We start from the raw sequence: 22,710 nt of genomic DNA, 5'->3' as shown, positions 1-22,710 counted from the left end.
AAACTTTGAATGTTAGTTTCTTTTTCCTTTCCCACTTTCTTCATGGCATCTTGCTTGAAATCTTTCGATATCTCTGTGCTCTTTCTCTGGACTTCTGATGTATAGTTAGGTTATCCTTAGACTTAGATTCCAAATTATTTTGTGCCTTACTTTTCATTTCTTGGAAACCTTGAGACCACTGGAATGGATGAAGTAGGATACTTGAGGAATTTTGGGGAAAGGACTTCCTAAATTGGGTTAAAATGTATTTAAATATACACAGTGTGGGGGGGGGAATGAAAGAAAATAAACATATATAGTAATCCAGGCAGTGAGTTAAGTTCTAAGGACACAAAGATATTTTTTTAGTTTTTATTTTTTTAATGTTTATTTATTTTTGCGAGACAGAGAGAGAGAGAGACAGAGAGAGAGAGAGAGAGAGAGAGAGAGAGAGAGAGAGAGAGAACACAAGCAGGGGATGGGCAGAGAGAGGAGACACAAAATCCAAAGCAGGCTCCAGGCTCCAAGCTGTCAGTGCAGCGTCCAACATGGGGCTCAAACTCATGAACCGTGAGATCATGACCTGAGCTGAAGTCAGATGCTTAACTGACTCAGCCACCCAAGTGCCCCCACAAAGATATATTTTATACACTTCCTGTCCCATTCCCACCACCCCCCCCCCCCCACACACACACTGCAGGGCACAGGGGCAGAGGCAGAGAGAGAGAGAATCTGAAGCAGTCTCCATGCTCAGCATGAAGCCTGACACAGGGCTCAATCTTACAATGTTGAGATCATGACCTGAGTCGAAATCAAGAATTGGATGCTTAAGCGACTTGTGTCACTCAGGTGCCTATGTATTTTATACACTTTCTGCCATGTAGTCCAGACAGTGAAACAAATGAGCAGATACTATGATCAGTGCAGAAAGAGCTATAATAGAGTTTTCACCATGGGCTGTCATAGTGCGTAGAAAGCACATACTGATTAGAAGAGGTTAGTAAGGGTGCCTGGGGTGAATCAGTTGTTTGAGCGTCCTATTCACATCATGATCTCATGGTTCATGAGTTCGAGGCCTTATTGGGCTCTGTGCTGAGAGTGTGGAGCCCACTTCAGATTCTCTGTCACCCCCTCTCAAAAATAAATAAACATTAAAAATATTTAAAAAATGATTAGTAAGAAGGATGATTAACATTTAGCCAAGTTTAGCCAGGTGAAATGGGGTTGAGGAAGAGTTGGTATAGAAAAGGCATCTATAATTCTAGTGTGATAGGAGACCAAAGCGACTGTGACAGTCTTCTTTCAGGAGGGCCGCAAATGTAAGAATAAAATGGTGAGATTGGAAAAGTAGGCAGGGACCTAGCATCGGAAGGCTTTGGTGCCATGATAAGGAGTGTGAATCTTATAGGGAACTACTGGTATCTGTAAGCAATGGAAAATGTGATCAAATTTGCATTTTATAAAAATCCTTCTGAGATCAGTATGGAGAGTTATCTTGACTTTAGACTCTAGACTTTACAGTGAAACAAAGTTGGAGGTAGATCTTGGAAGCGTTCAGAAGGCTGTAATAGTAGATCAAATAAGAAATGAAGGATTGACCTGGAAGGTTAGAGTGAGGATGCAGAAAGGAGACTGGATCTTCACTGAGATGATATTTGAGTGTACAAGGGGAGGAAAAGACACAGCTGATCTTGGATTTTTGGCTTCATCCGTTAGGTGCCATTTTGCTGAACTAGGGAAAGAGAAATAGGTTTTAATGGGGAAGATGCTGAGTTCAGATTCGGACAAGCTGAGTCTTAGATTATTAAAGAACATCTAAGCAGAGATTTCCAGTAGACAGGCATTAATCTGCCTGAATCCCAGGAGGAAGACCTAAGCTGTGGATATATATTTAGCCATGGTTCCTTATCATCTCAGGGATGTCAATAGAAGGATTGCTCAGGAAGAATGGAGACTATCAGAGGGCTGTTGATTAACCCTAGGCAAATAATAAGAGTTAAAGAAACAGCTGAAGATGAAGAATAATAATGAAGAAGAAGTAGCCAAACAGATACTTAGAACCACACAAGGGAGAGTTTCCTTATAGAATAGCAGAACAAACTCACAATCTATCTCCTTGCTTTGGTTCCAAGCCTTTCAGGATCTGGCCCCAGGCAGTAAATCTAGCATTTTCCATCTTTGCTCCTCATCTTACTTGAGCTGTTTTGGCTGACTAGAAACAATCCTGCACATTCATACGTTGTTATGTGTCCATTTCTCTCTCATCTTCTCACTGGAGTGCATGTTTCTTCCATTCTTTTCCTCTCCATGCCTAACTCATCCTTTGGAATTCTCTAATGCTTCTACTGCCATGGAATCTTAACTCCTTTCCCTAAGCACAGAAGTATCATCATTCAGCCTAACCTCTAATTAGTATTCAGATTGCAACTTTCTTATGACACTTAGCACATTCTGGTGTGCACCATAGTTATTCATGCACCCGATTGTCCCCCTTAGCAAGAGTGTAAACTCCCACAGACTAAAGAACCCATTCCCCCAAATTAATCTCCACTTGAAAACAGCAAGTGCTTAATAATTATTTGATCAATGATCACATATATTATTTACACTAAATAATAAAGGTAAAATCTTTGAATCTTGTGATGAGAAAAAAGATCTCAGTGGAGGCTAACATGGAAATGCTAACTTATGAAGGATCTGTCTGGAGGTTCTGAGATGTTAGCACATATTGACCAGACGATGGAAAAGCATTTTTCATAAAAGCACATTCATGATACAGAGGCAGGAAGGAGAAACATAATGCTAAGTGTGTTTGTTTCAAGAATTGCTAATATTATATTCTTCATGTTATTCGCATGCAAAAATGGCAAATCCTTGTCTCCTTTTCACCTTCTGCTTTTGTAATTTTAAAAGTTAATCTCATGCAATAAGCATGTAAAGGACAAGTACCACTAAAACACAAACACAAAGTATTTTTATTTATCCTGAAGGCAGGGATAAGATGCTATACTGGCAGTTTCTCAACAATGTCCTGCAAATAATTCTAAGCCTTTCCAATTTGTTTTAGCGTATTAAAAGTAAAGCAACCTAGTGGGGCTGTTCATTTAAATAGAATAGGGTTAAATGATAACTTGACTTATCTTTTAAATGACAAAAAATAAAGAAATTGCAAGACCTTTTCACACATTAGATATGTATTGTCATTTATCATCTAGATATCAGGCTAGCAGTGCGAAGTAATAAAACATATCATCGAAAAATGTGCTATAGGTCTGAATCACTCTTTCATTCCACCTCCCAGCTAACTGTAGTATTAAATCAAACAAGCAGAACATTTCCTTAGGCAGCCATTGCCTTTTAATTTCCTGAAGAACCTTAAAATATCATTCATTACAAGTACTACACATATTTGGTTTTTAAAAGTCTCATAAATCAATAGCAGGCTGACTGTAATAATTATTACAAGTTAGTGCATAATTTTCGTGCTGAAGGCTGCATGCAGAACTTTAGCATATGCAAACGAGGCAATTCAAACTGTGTATAGATATTAATATGAAGAAGCAGGTAACGAGGTGCAGGCTATGAATTATGCATCAAGAGTGGCTGATCTTCAATGAGGAAAATGAATTCAGCATGTAATCTAATTAGTGATGGAAGTCTATTACATCTAACTGCAAAAGCAACCGTCCTTGAAACAAATTTATTTACAGTCCATGTTACCACTTGAAACAACTTTGAAATGATGTGTAAGACAACAGCTTAATTGTAAAAATTTTTTGTTTATTTGTTTCAGTTCTAGACCTGGAAGGCCTCCTAAGAGGACTCAAAGTGTCACCTCCCCAGAGAACTCTCATATCATGCCACATTCTGTCCCTGGCCTCATGTCTCCTGGGATAATCCCACCAACAGGTAAGAATGCTGCTCATTTATGCCAAAAATGTTGAAAATCAGCCAATACCATAGTTTTTTATATATGTATATCTATGTTTACATAGGTGCTTATAACCATCAGTTGTGTTTTGTGCACACTAACATAATGTTACCAGTGAGAATTTATCGAGAAATTGCATTGTGGTTGTCATCATTTATTTATTTAAAATAAAATGAAGGAAGCTAAGTTGAGCACTGTGCTAGGAGTTATTGTAATTCATCTGCTCACTAATATCAAACAACAAGTGATAATCTCTATTTTCCTGGTAAGTAATGGAAGCTAGGAGAGAATCAAGTGACTTTCCCAAGGTCAATTTGCTCAAAACTGTTAGTGGTTATTTGTATCTAGGTCTCTGGATTCTAAATTTATTTATTTCATTCATAAGAGCTCAGAAATAGATTGAAATGCATCCAAACAAGACAGTAACTATGTCAATAAAATATCTCCTATTTTTTCAAACTACAGTGTGAATACATTTCCATTAGAAACATCTGAAAGATGTTTATTACTAGAATTTTGAAAAAGTGCAAGAAAAAGAATTGTCTTGACTGCATAAGTTCCATGCCATAAACAATCTCAATGATGCGCTAAATATAAAAATAACTCATTTGATTTCTACCACCTGGATGTGTTCATTGATTCTTTTATTTACTTACATATGTTTGCCCACTTTCCATGTTTCATCCAGATCCATGAGCAAATTATAATTATAATGATGATGATTTCATTCATTTTTATTTTTTTTAAGTTTATTTATTTATTTTGAGAGAGAGAGAGAGAGAAAGTGAAAGTGCATGCATGAACGTGGGGAGGCGCATAGAGAGAGAATTCAAAGCAATCTCTGCCTTGTCAGTCAGCTCAGATGCAGGGCTCAATCACACAACCCGTGAGATCATGACCTGAGCCAAAACCAAGAGCCGGACACTTAGCTGACTGAGCCACGTAGGTGCCCTGATGATGATTTTATTTGTTATTAATTCTTACCATCAAAGGAGTTTATTAAGGAGATTTACGTATAAACACAGTTGCCATGTAACACAACTGATACAGGAAGCATAATCTGGCAAGATAAGGAAAGTCTTTATTTTTTTCTCTGAATTCCCATATCAGTGTTTTATTTTTATTTTGTAACATTTCTCTTTCTCTGTGCTGTGATACCACCATGGATAATCTGATTTCATATTTCATATTTGATTGAAAGCTATTTAAAAGCATGACTGTTTTAATTCACTTTTATTTTTGTCACAATATCTGAATAATTCCTTCACCTTTGTGGACTTTTATCAAAAACATCTGTTGAGTTGAATGTAAAGCTATTTGTTCATTCTTTTTATATTTAACTCTTTTCCAGGAAGGTACCACAGTATATACTTAACAATAAATTATCTAAAGTGCCAGGGAGAGTTGTATTTTTATGCTAATTTTGCAGATGAAAAATTGAGACATAGAAAAATGAAATCAATAGCTGAAAATGACCCAATTACAGAAATAGTATCATCATTTCCATTTGTTTAATTAGTCATGTTTCTAGTAATTGAATCCTACTGGCTGAAATTCTAATTCCAAATTTGAGATTTAGAAAAGAAATAGGCACTTAAGTTTAGCTGTTTTTATTTAACTAGATAAATTTCCGGAATAAAAAAAATGGGCGATTTTTTTTTTTGTACCACATAGGCTAGATATAACTAAAATATTAACTGTTCATGTTTTATGGTTGAAAGACACAGGGGTGCTAGAAGAAAGACCTAAGAATTGTTGACTTAATTAACTTCTCAAAGAACTGTGTTAGGGAGAGTTAAAAAAATCATTTTAATAATCATTATTCTGTATTTGAAAAGTTTGTGTTGCAGTTATCTTACGGATGAAAGGTATTCTAGATTGTATTCATACTAAGGTAGGGAAGATTTGGTTCCAAATTGTCTGCCAATATTTAATCTTTTGCGGAGAAGACGATAAATAGTTCATTACCAAAGCATTGATGAAATAAGATGATTTTAGCAGAATCTAAGAATAGCAACACCTTACTTAGTTAACAACATTAAGTAACTTTGGGGTAAGTAAAATTTCTAAATAACTTATGGTCATATACCAAAACTCAAAATCAACATATTAAGTTATTCTCGATAGACCCCTTTCTGAAATATATTACATACTTCTGTGGCTTGGTGGAACAGAGACACTCAAGATAATTTAAACTTGACTCATTATTATAGACATTCATTTTTTTTTTAATATGAAATTTATTGTCAAATTGGTTTCCATACAACCCCCAGTGCTCATCCCAACAGGTGCCCTCCTCAATGCCCATCACCCACCCTCCCCTCCCTCCCACCCCCATCAACCCTCAGATTGTTCTCAGTTTTTAAGAGTCTCTTATGGTTTGGCTCCCTCCCTCTCTAACTTTTTTTTTTTCTTTCCCTTCCCCCATGGTCTTCTGTTAAGTTTCTCAGGATCCACATAAGTAGACATTCATTTTTGAAGTAGGATCAATTTCTTATATTTCAGTTGCTGTGCTGTTCTTCTGAGACATCATTTTTGTTTTTTTTCTTCCCTTTGTTTCTTTACTTTTGTTCTTCCTAGTATATTGTGAACCCCCAAACCAGAATTTCTTTCAAGCTTATTAAGAATTATATTGAAAAAGACCTTAAAAAGTCATATTCTAGAGATGGATAAGGAAATAGAGACTCATCAGGAGAGTAAAATGGATGGAAAAGTAGGTCTTAAATTATAGAGCCCAGTGAATGTAAGAGAGCATAAGTTCATTATTACCTATTTCACTTATTTTCTTTTTTTTGTTTTTTTGTTTTGCTTATTTCAAGTTTTTATTTAACTTTTAGTTACTTAACATATAGTGTAATATTAGTTTCAGGAGTAGAACTTAGTGATTCATCACTTACATATAACACCCAGTGCTCATTACAAAAGGTGCCCTCCTTAATACCCATCACCCATTTAGCCGATCTCTCACCCACCTCCCTCCATCAACCCTGTTTTTTCTCTCTAGTGAAGAGTCTCTAAAGGTTTGCCTTCCTCTCTTTTTTATTTACTTTCCCCTATGTTCGTCTGTTTTGTTTTTTAAATTCCACATATGAATATTTCACTTTTTTTTGTTTTTGTTTTTGTTTGTTTTTTTAGAGATTGTCCAAAGATTTGTACCTGCCAGGAGTTTGACTCTTGCACATGAATTATCTTGATATATTCAATATAATTGGTCTTTTTTGCATAAACTTTTTTAGATGGAGAAATTTAGATTTTAGGGAACACAGGCTAATATCTCCATTCTTTGGATTATTTACTATCCTTAAACGTTAACTTTAACTGGAAATCTAATGGTCTTGAAGAAATCTTATAATTCTCTAAAGAATGTAACACTTCCCTCCCAGGGAAAACTTAGTGTATTCAGGGAATATGATGTAATATGAATATATAGACTCTTATGTCCTATGACTTTACTTATATTTGCTACTTTATTTTTCATATTTGTGAGCTTCTTTAAAAAATAAAACATTATTTTTTCTTCCTAAGATGGGGAAGGTGAAGTATGTTAGTTATTATTTTAATTTATGAAGAAGTTATATATAAATATTGTTGATATTAAGCAAACTAGTTTGATGATGTTTCTACTATGTTTTTAACCTGTAGGTTTGGAATTTTTCTTTTTTTTAATGTTTATTTTTGAGAGAGAGAGAGAGAGTGAGCAGTGGAGGGGCAAAAGAGGAGACACAGAATTTGAAGCAGGCTCCAGGCTCTAAGCTGTCAGTACAGAGCCCAATGTGGGGCTGCAACTCACGAACTGTTCATAACTTGAGCTGAAGTTGGAATCTTTAATATTTATTTCCAAGAATCTATAGTTATATCAGTATCTTTCAAAGACTTGGAAATCATGTTTCTAAAACTAATAAAACAAATGAGCATTTAATCCTCAACAAAACAAAGAGAGAAAAAACAACCCCTGACCCCCAAATCTCAAATCCTTTCTAAGATTTAAATTGTAACCTACCTGTGAACATGATCTGTAATTTTGGACTACCAGTATTACCATTTGAAAAGTATAAACAATGCAAATTTACCTTTGAAGTTGCCAAAATTGGTCTTGTGAAAAAGAAAAATTATTAATTTTGACAAATTTCTAAAATCTATCAATTTGCTCCTAATCATTCCCTCATGTTTCCTTTTCAACAATTGAACACTGGAATTAAATAATAATCTTTCCTGGAGACATCTGTTTTCTCAGGGAAAAAATGGCTATTTTTATGTTTAAAAAAAAAAAAAAGGGCTTTTCCCAGCCCTAATATTATATACTTAGGTATCTATAATTAAAAGAAAAACTTTGAGATTGCTTATCAAGTTTTTATTTGTTATTTTGGTTGCTTGAGTGGGCTTCTATGTAACCTTAGAAGGGGGCGTGGGCAGATGGTGATAATTTCCAAAATTTATGGTTGTCACTGGATGCCATAGCAACCAGAAGTGGAAGTTAATGAAAGAAAGAAGGCTCTTTGTAGAGTCTTACAACGCAGTGCCTCCTGTAGTGCTCTCTACATTTATTTGGACTGAGTACATGTCATAAATCATTTTTGATAACAAATACCAGTTTGGAATAAATTCATCCTAGCAACAGAGTTCCAATAACATTCATACTTTTTATAGAATTGTGTGTATTTTACAATGAAGGAGAAAATTATTTAAGAATGCTAAATACTCCCCTCCTGTGCCAGGAGTGCAATTTGGCTAGCATATTTGGCCATCTTCCTGATTTTATCTTTAGGGCAGAATGCAAACTAGTTTTGGAGTATAATTTTATATAAGTATTAAGAAGTAACTTAGTGAGTATTTGTATTTGACTTAATTTTTTTTTAATATTCTCAAATTGAATGGGTGATTTATAGTTTTGCTTCTTGGCCATATTTTTTTCTCTCATTGTGACCTTCTAGGCACATACCCAATATGCATTCAAGATACAGAAAGCTATCGTACACACACATGCACTATGCTTAAAAAGTAAGAACTTCTAAGCACAATTTTATCTTTGTGGAAAAGATACTAGACCAGGACAATGTTAATCCAGACTTAATCCCATGGAAACATTCCTTTTTAAAAAACAAAAAGATTATAGGAAAGCATTCAGAGGAGTATTTTCAAAGTTTACATATTTTTGTTTTTCTTGCTAAACGCTACTAACCAGCAGCAACCTTTGAACTACCTCTTTTTTGCAATATCAGCATTTATAATATTTTAAATGCATTAAGCATTTCAACTTCTGAGGAGAAAATTCATAGTGTGGAAATGTGCCTTGCATGTTGAGGAGTATATTATAACAAATGCATTGTATTCCCTGGGAAGACTCACAAGTAAGGATAACAGAAAAATGCACAAGTAAAACAGCCACAAATGGATTGATTGTCTTCCTTAATAAATGAAACATAACAGTGTTCTCAATGCTTTACTCAAAAAGTACAGATAATATAAACTATTTAAACCATTAATGTTATGTAGTATGTATATATATGTATTTTCATACATTTATATGTGGGGAACATTTGTGAAGTTTAATTACTAGACATTTGAGAGTAGTGCATTTAACTTATCAGTATTTAATACACGTTCCTTTTACATTTTTCTTGAAAAGAAAAATAAAATACCTTTTTTCTCCCTTTAGGAAAGGCCAGCCTAAACAGTAGCCTTCATCACGTAACTTATTTAGTTTTAAAACTTTTACTGGATCCCGTATTCGTTTCCTGTGGCTGCTGTAACAAATTATCATATATTTGGTGACTTAGACAAATGATAATTTATTTTCTCATAGTTTTGGAGAAGTCAAAAATTGATATTTTGGGCCAAACCAAGGTTTCACGTGGACAACACAGTTGCTGGTGGCTCTTAGGGAGCCTTTGTTCCTTGACACTGAGCTTCTAGTAATTGCCAGAGTTTCTTCTTGGTCTGTAGTTCCCTCACTCTAATTCCTGCCTTTTCCTGTGTGCGTTTATGTGTATGTGTATGTGTATGTGGGTGCGGGTGCACACCTGAATCAAATTTCCTTCTGCCCACCTTGTAAGGATACTTGTATTTAGAGCCCATTAGATAATCCAGGAAAATCTCATCTCCAGATCCTTAACATAATCATATCAGCAAAGTATCTTTTTCCATATAAAGTGGGCATCATTTGGGGGTCATATTAGTTTACCACATCCTGCAAGTGACCAGGCAAGGTACTGTGAGGGACCCCAGCGTGGTGTGGTAGACATGCATAAAAATAGTGTTTGGGAGACTTTTGTGATTCTTTTTTGTTCACTGTGGTATCCCAGTATGTAGAATATTGCTTGCCACAGAGCTGATATTTAAAATAAATATTTGTTCAGTGAATATGGCTAATATATGTTTAGTAAAGGATTTCTGAGAGGAATTATTATGCTTCCAAGGTACAAATTTAAACACTGAAAATAGCTTAAAAATCCTATTAAGTGTGTTTGGACTCCAGATTAAAGACTCAGTGTAGAGCCTAAAGGAGGTGTATTAATTATATGGAGGACCATTATTAGTTTGTGTATAGGTTGTGATGGCTACATTTAATTATATCGACAATTGATGAAATTTCTATCTCCAGATTGATACTGTAGAGAAGCAATATTTATAGGAATAAAATGGCAACATAGAACACATTAGTCTTTGAAGTTCCTGCATATTATATACTATATTATACTCTTCTTAAGGGTTGGAATCCTCATTGTGCCCACAGTGTCTTGATATAGAACTAATTTAATACATACATGAATAAAATATAGCTCATAATTTAACTAAATGTACATACAGTTTTGGTATGAGGAACTACATAATAAATATTTTTACATTATTAAATATGTAATGTGCATTAGAATGAAGCATTTCAGTCAAATCACAATATGCCCTGGGTCTATTACTTGCATAATAGAAATTCATAAATGTATTTTTTTCTAAGCTTTTAGAGCAAAGATCTGTTATTTTTAGATTTAATTAAATAACCACATATTGCTAGACTTTTGGACAGGCTCTCTTCTACTTAATTTAGAAGAAAATTACAGTCCTTTCTTCCCTAATTTGTTTCTCTGGTCTGAGTTTCTATTGAGTGCTATAATCTGGCATGACTATACTAGGCCACAGTATACGTTAGGATCTACTTACACTTCTCTCTCAGTAGATTTGAAATAATGAAGTTGCTAATATCCTTAATTGACTAATTGCAAGGTATTATTCGCTTCCTTTTTAGTAATATGTTGCTTTCTTTGACAAAAGGGAAGTTTATTTACGTTAAGAAAAGCAAACCAGGTTTTGAGTCAACTTTTGATTATGATGGTGGATGGTATGTGGATTAGCTACAGCTTTGTGGATTATCCATTTATCATGAGATGCTCAGACAGGGTTCTAATCCCTTGGTTATAAGATATGACACATGTTGTCTCTTCTTGCTCCCTTCAATTTCTTGACCAGTAAGAGGTGCTATTACTATCCCATTTCCCTCCCTAAGAGAAGTTAGAAATACAAATATTGTTGACTCAGAAAAAAACAACCAATATATTTTGAATAGTCCTAGAAATGTTGTAGAAAAATGTCATGGAAAGCAAGATAACAATTGTTTGTGTAGTCTCCTTCTCTGTCCTAGATAGACTGTCCCCTCTGAAGTTACCTTCAAAGCTTCAACTCTTTCCCTTAATGATATGCTCTTGGTTTGTTGTAAAGAGTTCAACCATATCATGCTGGACTTTTAAGATATTTTCTCCATTCATTTGGGGTTAAGTCTTACAACTTCAGTTCTTCTTTATAAAGAAGTGGAATGATCATTGAAAGTGTTGACAGGACCAAAGTTTTCAAGACAACTTGAAAGATGTCAGAATGACAGAAATATTAATAAAGCCTTGCATTCAGTCTCTTAAAACATTTATGTCCCTGGTCATGAATGAACTTATGATTTGATCTGAAAACATTCTGCATGATAAAACCTATGGGTTTTATTTGGTTATGTAATCATATAAGCCAACATTGTGATAAAACTTCTAAAAACACTAACGTAAACCTAAACTTAAGTGGATAGGAATATAAAGTCCAGATAGAAGGAAACAATACTACTTTGCTCAACATTCCAGATGACAGCTATAATATGTTCAGTCATGGCACCACAATTGATAATAGAACACTGACAAACTGGTGAGCATTAGAATAGTCTAGATGCTAGGGATTTACATGTTGGTGATGTTTGGTCTCATGAAGACTTACAGAGAGTCTGAAAGTGGATGATAGAGTAGACTCACACTGTACTCTTCTAAAGACAGAAATATAACTAATGGACAGTAATTATAGAGAGGTCTACATTGGCTTCCATAAAAAAAGAGCCTTGCTAACATGGAGAACTATCTAAGAGTAAAACCTATTAGTCATAAAGCCTTAACTTTCCCTACCGACAGAAGACTTCAAGAAGAAAGAGGGATGAAGAGTTCTTAGCCATAGTTTTTTATATTTAATTATCTCTTTTTAGGCCATATTGTTGATGACACAAAAGAGCGTTAGCTTGAAAAAGAAATTATATCCCTCCCTGACCATCAGCCATCTATTTCTTATCTTAGTAATCACTGTTAGGGAACTTTGAAGGTAATTTTGCATTGGAGGGAGGTAGATCAGTAAGATTGTTTTGTTCCCTTCTAATTATAAAATTTGATGATGACATTTCATTTTACTTTTAATTATTCTTCCAAACTTGACATGGAGCCTTTCTACTTAAAGGGTATCCATCCTTCAGGGTCTGTATTCTTACATTCTTTCATTCTTTCAAAAACTTAAAAAAAATACTTTTGAGATGAATGATTCAGATTTATAGGCTATCATACTCTTTGTTACCTGGGAATAGTTACCTTGTGGGTAAAACTATGACTATGGTAAGCTGTCAAATACTTTTTTTTTCAGTTGAAAGAAATTTTTAAATGCTTATTCTCTTTGCCCTTCTTTCACACGTCCTCCACGAAGGGGTACATAGTTGCAAAAATAATACATAGGAGGAAATGAACAATCCCTGAATGTACCATAGAAGAATACTTATAGCTGTGGTAGGATTTGGAGCTAGGGGTAGAAAAAATATTATTATTTTAAGTTTATTTATTTTGAGAGAGAGAGAGATAGAGAGAGAGAGAGAGAGAGAGAGAGAGAGAGAGAGAAACAGCTAGAGAGGGAAACAGCTCAGAGCCTGACATGGGGCTCAAACTCAGGAACCCTGAGAGCATGACCTGAGCAGAAATACGGAGCCTTAACAGACCAATCTGCCCAGGTGCCCCCAAAATATTATTTTAATGAGTGAAGACCATCACAAATGATAGTAGAAAGACATGAACCCTTTTAAAAAATTTTTTTAATGTTTATTTATTTTTGAGAGAGATAGAGAGGAGGAGGGGCAGAAAGAGAGGGAGACACAGAATCTGAAGCAGGCTCCAGGCTCCGAGCTGTCACAACAGCACCATGCGGGGCTCAAACTCATGAACAGTTAGATCATGACCTGAGCCAAGTCAGAAGCTCAACTGACTGAGCCACCTAGGCACCCCAAGACTTGAACTCTTAAACGGATTTAAATGAAAGACTTTGACCTTCACCATGAATTACTTTTATTTGGCTTTCTAATTGAAAATATAAAGTCCCCAAGAGAGGATTCCGTTATTAAAAATCATAGGAATCTTCCAACCACACTTTTTCAATGTGTAATAATTAAGCCAGTCAAATGTTTTGATCCTTCATTCCTTCATTGATAAAAATAATGTTTTTATGATACCAAAATCATTTTTCTCATTCAATTGCCATGAATGCCAAATGATACAATTTATAGCATCATTCTGAAAATGATGAAGCTAGAGAAAGGTTATTATTGTAATTGTACAGGCTGATCCAAGCATTATTGATGATTATTGTTGACTTTCTATGGTTCTATCAACTCCGTTGGATTTAAGGAAAAATTGGTAACTTTAAAAATGTATAGCTTAGCTATAGAAAGTCTCAGTTTGGTGAATTATTCAAATTCATATAAATATACTATATAGATATTCCTAACAGATGTAGTTAACATTAAAATTTGTTATTACGTGTTTACTTTTCAGGACTTAATGACAATGAATTATTTTTATAAATTTTCATCTGTGAGCATAATAAGCTATATGGATATGAAATGTCATTGCCACTGTTATATTTTTAAACTGTCATATGTTGCTTTCAGAAATATGCATGCTACAAATGGTAGTAGACCTTAAAAATGGAGATTGGTTTGAATTGATTACAGCTGTATGTTGTGCTATTTAATTGTTGGAAATGAATTGACATATACTATAAAGTAAACAATGAAGCTGGTTTTCAAAATGATAAAACTGTAACCTAATTCAATAAATTGAATCAGATTACACAAACACTTTTGCACTTCATTAAGGAAGTAGTCAGTATAATTAATGTGAGAGCTTTTTATCATGATCACTTGTTGATATATGGCTGAGGATATATATATACAGTAGACTAAACTCTTTCAAGATCTTTGTGCCATTTCACATTTTAACTGAAGTTGCCATAAGCCCTTTTCCTATAGAAGACCACCATGGAATTCTTTTACCTTTGTTGATATTAGAATACAATGAGTAGGTTTTGATTCTTTTTAAAGGACACGTATTTTCCAAACAACATGGTATTGTGAGGTGAGTCATCCTAAGGTAGAACTGAAAAGTCTGGCTTTCATTGTCTTCCTCATCACTTGCTAGCACTGTGACCTTGACTAATACTACCTGGCCTCATTTGTTCAATTATCAGACGGTAGGTAATGGTATCTAAGACACCATTTTAAAAGGGGAAAAAAAAATGCTAAGAGGCTTGTTTGAAGTTTCACTTTTATGTGATACAGTTAGTTTTCAGTTCAAGTTTTCTGACTCCAGTTTACTGGTTATTTTCCTAGATCAAGCTGTCTTGTGAAGTACTTACTTTATCATCTATAAACCAACATAAGATCTGCCATATCTCCTACTTGATAGGATTTTGTGAAGAAACTGATGTAGTACAAAATGCTTTGCAAAGTCTTATAGAGCAAGGTGTCATCAGATATTTAGTTTTATTATGATGATTTTCAAAACAGGACTTATGCCTTGTTCCAAATAGAATACCAGTTATTTGCCTCTCTGAGCATATCACTTCTGTGAATAATGGGCCCTCTCTCATATTTATGGCATTAGGTTATAATCGTTTCCTCAGGTTTTTAAAAAAAATTGCATTTGTATCTTCCAATTAGCTCAAATAAAATACTTTTCTCCTGATAAAATCCTCCTATGTCAATGATTGCTTTTTGACTATCATGATACGTAGAATTTTATGATTCATATTTAATTTATTGAAATGCCTCCTATGTTGGTCCTTTGATGGACTATCATTTTATCAAACATATTACCATCAGGTTTCATTTAAGAAATGCAATGAGGGGTGCCTGGGTGGCGCAGTCGGTTAAGCGTCCGACTTCAACCAGGTCACGATCTCGCGGTCCGTGAGTTCGAGCCCCGCGTCAGGCTCTGGGCTGATGGCTCGGAGCCTGGAGCCTGTTTCCGATTCTGTGTCTCCCTCTCTCTCTGCCCCTCCCCCGTTCATGCTCTGTCTCTCTCTGTCCCAAAAATAAATAAAAAACGTTGAAAAAAAAAAATTAAAAAAAAAAAAAAAAAAAGAAATGCAATGATATGTGGACAGACTATTTTTCTAAATATGTATTTTCTAATGATTTGAGTCTGCTTCCTGGGATGTAAGGATATGACTTAAAGAAACAGTGTTGAGTTTTTAAAGATTAAAGGGAATGTAAAACTTTTTGTCTATCCCAAAGGACTATGAAATCTTTATAAGTTGCTATTTCAAGTTACATTTACACATGTAATGTTATATCACCAATATTCTCTTTAAACAAGTACACTATTCAATATTAAAATCAAATGTTTAATCCCTTAGTAATGCATTATTCCCTAGAAGTCAATCTTTTGAGGTGTTCTTTTCTCTGTTAAAACATCTAGTTGGAAACTATTTTCTATATGTGAAAATACAGGATTGTGAAGTCTTTCAAAATATGCTCTCCTATTTGGATACCTTCATTCATCTCTTAAAGCAGTAAATGCCCTTTGTATTATCTATAATCTTACAGCGCTTGATGAAATCCTTCTAGGGAATTGTATTCAGGGGAGGATATTTAAGAAGAATTGCATGGAACCCATGTTGATTCAAATGAATATAGATGCAAATATCTCTAAATTTTAAGAAAATTAATTTCTTAATGTTACAATATAACAACATTTTGAAGTTATTTGTGCATGAGATTCATCTCATCAAACATAACCTTTAAGTTACTTATTGAATAAATTACATTTAAGGATACCATTCCAAGAGAACCCGTTACCATATGACCTGTCCATATGAGTTGTCTTTTTGATTTATAATGGCAATTGCTTTCTCGGCATGGATTTCATGACATAATAATATTCTATGAATTTTTGAAATTACAGTGAGCTTCACATCAATCATCTATAATAAAATACTGTATGTATCAATGAGAGAGGACTATTGGAAAGTAAACACTTTAGAAATATGAACTTGCCCGCAATGCCAATATTGTTACTTTAATGAAACAGGCAGGGTGCTTCTTTTGAAATTCTCTAAATTGATCATAAAAGTGGTCAGTATCATCCCTCCCATTAGTACACAACCTCATATTCTCAACAGTAATATTCATTTTCCCTTGAATGTGTCAACTGTCCATCCAGCTAATTTCGCCTAGACTGCTGTTGTTCTTGGCCTGAATTCAAGGAAATCTATTGCTTCTGGGGTTCCTAGACATTAATGTCTTGAATTTCAGGATTATAATTAAACACATGTGACATCGACTACCATTACCTGTCCATGTTTCTTTTATCTGTAAGAATCAGAGATATTTAAAGTGAGATCTTAACAATGTAAAGAGTTGAATGTGTTGCTCTGCTGTTCTGTTAGTGTCTCGTCACAAAATATTACTGGAAATATCTTGAGTTATAGTCTTCTATAAATAAACATTTATAAAAAATCCTATAAGAAAAAAATCTGTACCTAGAATTTTCCATCAGCAACTACTTTATTTTTTACTTGGTCTCACTTAAATGCCACCTTAATAAGCGTGTGTAATTCTTCATTAAGTTGACTTATTTTCATGTCATCTTTTCATTACTGATCATTACCTATTCAACTGGTTTCTTATTTCCTCTATAAGTTGCATGGGTTCTTAAAGTGAAATGTGCCTTTGTTAAGTAACGCATTCAGAAATCATTTTGGAATACATTCAAAGAGAACTTTTCTTTTTAGAAAAGATTTTTAAAAGCTTATTCTCATTTATCTTAATCACGTGGCTTAGAAGAGCCAGGGCCAGTTTGCAGAAGTAAAACACACACACAAAAGAATGTTTTTGCATGTGAAGAAATATTTCAGATTTGCTTCAAAACAGTTGCTTGAATTTATCTACGTGATATTTCTCGCTACATGTTTCTTTTATAGGTGCAATTGCAGTTAGGATGTAGATTTACTGTAAGACTTTGTACATACTATGCAATGGAAAGAAACAAATCCAGCTTACGAAATATATACACATTTTACTGACAAATTTCAAGCACTTTTATATATGGAGTCAATCTATATGTCTATACTTTTCACTCTGTGTCTTCAGTTGTTGGCTCGGTATCTTGTCAAAACACTGTTAAATTAAAAATAATTTAATAAATCTATACAGGTAATGGGTTAAAATCAGGAGTGCAAACATTTATATATTGAGTAACTACTACACGGTAGGAACTTTGCTAATTCCTAAATACGTAATTTATTTCTTGTGTCAAATGATGAAGGAAATATTGTTTACTCCATTTTACATACAAATAAACTAAGGCACATACAATTTAAATAACTTGCTTAAATTGAAGAAAAGAGGTCACTTGGGGATTGAACTCAGGGATGGATAATTATAAACTCTGTTTTCACTCTTTCATCCATATTATTTCTAGGGAATGCAATAGTCTCTTTAGATACCACCTATATTTTGAGCCCAGTAGAAACAAGATGAATTGAAATAAAGTTTTGCTTTTTTTTTTTTTTTTTTAATATATGAAATTTACTGTCAAATTGGTTTCCATACAACACCCAGTGCTCATCCCAAAAGGTGCCCTCCTCAATACCCATCACCCACCCTGTCCTCCCTCCCACCCTGCCCTCCCTCCCACCCCCCATCAACCCTCAGTTTGTTCTCAGTTTTTAACAGTCTCTAATGCTTTTTTCTTTAAGGGTAGACTCAAATCTTATAGAACACTTCAAATTTTCATTAACATACATAATTTGAAAAAATTCACAACACAGCACAGCACAATAACTTTTCACATCCAACATATTGTACATAAATCAGTTCTTGTAGGCATTCTACTTACTAGCCTAGATTGTATCAACTTGATGAAATTTCTCTGCTAATACTGGGTGGAAGCTTGAGTACTATTAAAGAATAGTTATATGGTAAAGAGTTGAGATGTTCAGTGCCATGATTTGGAAGCTTAGTATAGAAGACAAAAAAAGGATAGAGTGAGAGATGTTGAAAATTATATTTCAAAATTCATGATCAAGCTTAATTACTTAATAAACCACAGTGTTTGAATTTTAATTCAAACATAATGATGACTGATAATTAGAACCTGGCTATCCCTTTCTTAAGCATTTGTGGAAAAACCTATTAATTAGTTTTTTTGACATTACGTTTTGCTAAATAATGTAATGTAAACTTACTAACAAGTTGTGGGAGGGAGGGCAGGGTGGGAGGGAGGGCAGGGTGGGTGATGGGTATTGAGGAGGGAACCTTTTGGGATGAGCACTGGGTGTTGTATGGAAACCAATTTGACAGTAAATTTCATATATTAAAAAAAATAAAAAAATAAAAAAGAAAAAAGAAATTAAAAAAAAAAAATAAAGTTATTTCTGAACTTTATAAATGCTTAAGCACAGTATAGTGTTACTGGAAGTACCAAGCATACGATTTTACCCTAAGTAATTGAAAAAAAAATAATTTTTTATCTTTTGTTAATCATTCACTCTGGTGAGTCTTCACTTACCTTAATTATTGATTTGTTGTAAATTTCTGTGTTATTACTTATTTGTGCAACTGATAAATTACCGAGTGGAAGCAATGTAACAATTGGCATCCAAGGGCAGTTTACTGCAGACTCTGGCTCCGAGAATTATAGAAGTACTTTCCACTGTATTTTAGGAAACACTAAACTTTGATATAATTGGCGAAATAGTTGAAGCTATATTTCAATTATTTAATTCTTAAGTTATTACTATAATGTTTTGGAAAATATAATTCCTCTATGTCTTGTGACATGTATTTCCTTTTTGTTGATACTGATTCCTTGCTCACCTACCTACTAAGTATGTTCCAGAATATCCCATGTCTTGCTACTTTTCAAAATACGGTGTGTCAGTTGTTTATAAATATACTGTAACCATCTCAGAATTATTTTAAAACAAATAAGGTGAATTCACAATTAGACCATTAGTATCACTCTAAGTTTCATACCAATCTTCAGAACCTAGTTTCTGATTTTTTCTTTTTCCTATTTGCATTGTATCTGTAATAATTGTGAGCACTTGAATTTTTATGATTTCATATTAAGATCTCAATGAAATCATTTCATTAATTTATGGCTATTAAGCATTTTAAATTCTCCGCATTAATCTGTCCGTGTTTTTTCATATGAGCCCAAGATTCCCAGACCTGAATTATTATCCTCTCAACCTAGTTTTTTGCTTTCTCCTCTTCCTTTGATTTTTTGTTATTCTGCTCCATCCTGTTTCCAAAAGGGGACAAAGTTGTTTCTGAAATTCACAAGAAGTTTAGTCTTCATAGAAAAATGAAACTACAGAAATTTTTATTTTACATTGAATCTCAAAATCCAAATGAAAGATTTGAATATTAGGACCTTGACTTGACTCACCTCTGCTTAATTTTGACAGTTGTCTTAAAGTGAATTTAGTGTTTAATGAAATTTTCTGGACTGATAACTCAAGACCTGAAGGGAACAATTCTAGTAGTGAGAAAGTAATTTTCTGGCCTAATTACACCTTCGACCTCACTACAAAGTCTGTCAACAAAAGTGCCAGGTTTGATCATGATTTTTTTTGACGTGTATTCACCAATCTACTTCCCACAGGAGACTTTTAACAATAGCATTTGGTATTTGCAACCTACCTAAGATTTTACATCTGGGAATCAAACCTCAATGTACTGTTGCCAATAAGCAATTCACTTAAATCCCTTTTGGATTGAAAAATTATATGAGTGTTAATGAACTTTGCATATTGTTCTCTTTGGAACTCTGCATGGATATATTATTTGAGATGGGCATGCAAATCATGTCAAAATATTAATAAATGAATGTTGAATCAGTTTAAATAAATGAACAACTGAAATGTCTGGAATCTATTTCTTTTCTATATTCTAAAAGCCCACTCTAAAAGCCCAGTAGTAATCGAGTATTTAATAGTTGAGAATCTGTAAAACTGGGCTCTAAATTAAGGGGATATGGGTCCTTGATTAACCTAACCACTAAATATATGTATGACATTAACAATTCCTTAAATTTCTGAGCCACTGTTTCCCTGTATTTCAATGACTAACAGCTTATGTTTAATTGTTTACTCTTTAAACCTTGAATCATTTCTCCAATAGCCCTGTGACTAGAAGACATTTAATCTACTCATTAATCTGTCCATGTTTTTTCATATGAGCCCAAGATTCCTAAACCTGAATTATTATCTTCTCAACCTAGTTTTTTGCTTTTTCCTCTTCCTTTGCTTCCTTTTCTTTCTTCTTGAGTTTTAGTTAAAACAGTTTAAATGTCAAGGTTATTAAGAAAACCTTGTGTTTAGCAGAGGCTAAAATTTGATTAGAGAAACAAAGTAGCAAAAGATAACAGATTAATGTTCTCATATTATTGTCTCTGCTGTTTCTGATTTTAATTCCTCCATCTACTTTTCTCAGAGAGGTTACACACACACACACACACACACGCACACACTTAACAGAGATCTCTAATTTCTAAATCAGTAAGGGATATGTAGTCATTAACTACAGTATCTTAAACTCATAGCTAATATGAAACGAATATTTGTTACATGTGTTATCATCAAACATACTCATAACTATATCAGAAGTCATTTGTGTAATTTACACTTAAAAAATTTTTTTTAATGTTTATTTTTGAGAGACAGAGAGAGACAGAGTGTGAGTGGGGGAGGGGCAGAGATAGAGAGAAACACACAGAATCTGAAGAGGCTCCAGGCTCTGAGCTGTCAGCACAGAGCTGGACACGGGGCTCGAGCTCACAAGCCATGAGATCATGACCTGAGCTGAAGTCGGATGCTCAACCGACTGAGTCACCCAGGCGCCCCTAATTTACACTTTAGAAAAGCTATATTTAACAGATACTTATCATGAATTTTAGCAGTTACAAAAATGAGTGGTATTGCCAAACTCAATAAACTGTAATTGAAGGTACAAAGTGATAATTACCAAAAGAGCTATACAAAAGTACTATATGTTTTCTAAAGAAGAGAAAAACCAGAGGTTAAGGGGATGACCATTGTCATCACTGTGGAAAGTAGTATTTGATTTGACTCAAAAATTCATTTGTATATTACAAGTGTGTGAAAAATAAATTTGATAGCATTTTTTGTGTGTGTGAAAAGATAAAAATAGGGTTTTACATTGTTTATAAAGAGTGACGTGACTGAAGGTTCAAGTCAATCATTGGCTGATTAATGAATACGCAATTTTCTTAGTAATTGTTACCATCTATTGGGATTTATTATATTTTAGTTACTAAGCCCTTTTATGTATATTAGTATATTTTTAATCTATATAATATGTCTTTGGGTAGTTATTATGGTTTCCATTTTACAGATGAGTAAATCTTGGCACTGATTTTCCTTGCCCTAGATTGCTAACTTGACTGCTAAGCCTGTCTCCTAAATAACTTATGCAATAGCCTTGCATGCTTATCAGCAGCATTGTGTCCATTTAGGCTATTAATATAATTTGAACATGATTAAAAAAACATGTATTCACCAGTCCATTCCACCCCATATATTTCAACAATAATATTTGATGTTTTCAACCTAAGTACATTTTTTTTTCATTTGCAAATAAAACCTCAAAGTATTATCATCAATATGGTGATTCACTTAAGTCCATTTAAGTTTGAAAAATTATGCGGGTGCTAATGAGCTCTAAATAATGCATTGTTTTGGTAGCAGACTTGCTTGCTTAGACCGTTTCAACAATATTGTGTCCATTTGTGGTTACTATGTCTTGAGGGGTCATGAAAGAAAACTACTGGTCCAAATTGTGTAATCAGAACTGGAAATTATTAGGGGCACCTGGGTGGCTCCATTGACCTTCCAACGTTGGCTCAGGTCATGATCTCATGGTTCATGAGTTCAACCCCTGCATCAGGCTCTGTGTTGACAGCTCAGAGGACGGAACGTGCTTTAGATTCTGTGTTTCCCTCTCTTTGCCCCTCCCCCACTCACGATCTGTCTCTCTCTCTCTCAAAAATAAATAAACATTAAAAATTTTTTTTAAAGAACTGGAAGTTATTTTCTTAAGATTGTTTGGAGGAAATTAGGATATTTAGAGAAGAAATGGGGCTTGGGGAAGCATGGGCACCGTCTTGGATATTTAACAAAAGATACAGATTAATTCTCTATTGTTCTAGAAGGTAGGACTG

General features: G+C 34.1%; 1 protein-coding gene across 2 annotated transcripts in view; it reads left to right on the top strand.

Annotated features, from left to right (window-relative positions):
• DACH1 (dachshund family transcription factor 1) overlaps positions 1–22,710 on the top strand; it is a 429,942-nt gene that overhangs the window by 183,440 nt on the left and 223,792 nt on the right. For both annotated transcript variants that reach the window (XM_042927656.1, XM_042927663.1), the window contains exon 2: positions 3,773–3,888. In XM_042927656.1, the coding sequence (XP_042783590.1) occupies positions 3,773–3,888 (116 nt within the window). The remainder of the gene's footprint in view (positions 1–3,772; positions 3,889–22,710) is intronic.

This window comes from Panthera leo, chromosome A1 (assembly GCF_018350215.1).
Source record: "Panthera leo isolate Ple1 chromosome A1, P.leo_Ple1_pat1.1, whole genome shotgun sequence".
Lineage (NCBI taxonomy): Eukaryota > Metazoa > Chordata > Mammalia > Carnivora > Felidae > Panthera > Panthera leo.
Note: the sequence above shows the minus strand (reverse complement) of the source record. Positions and strands in the feature narration are given on the sequence as shown.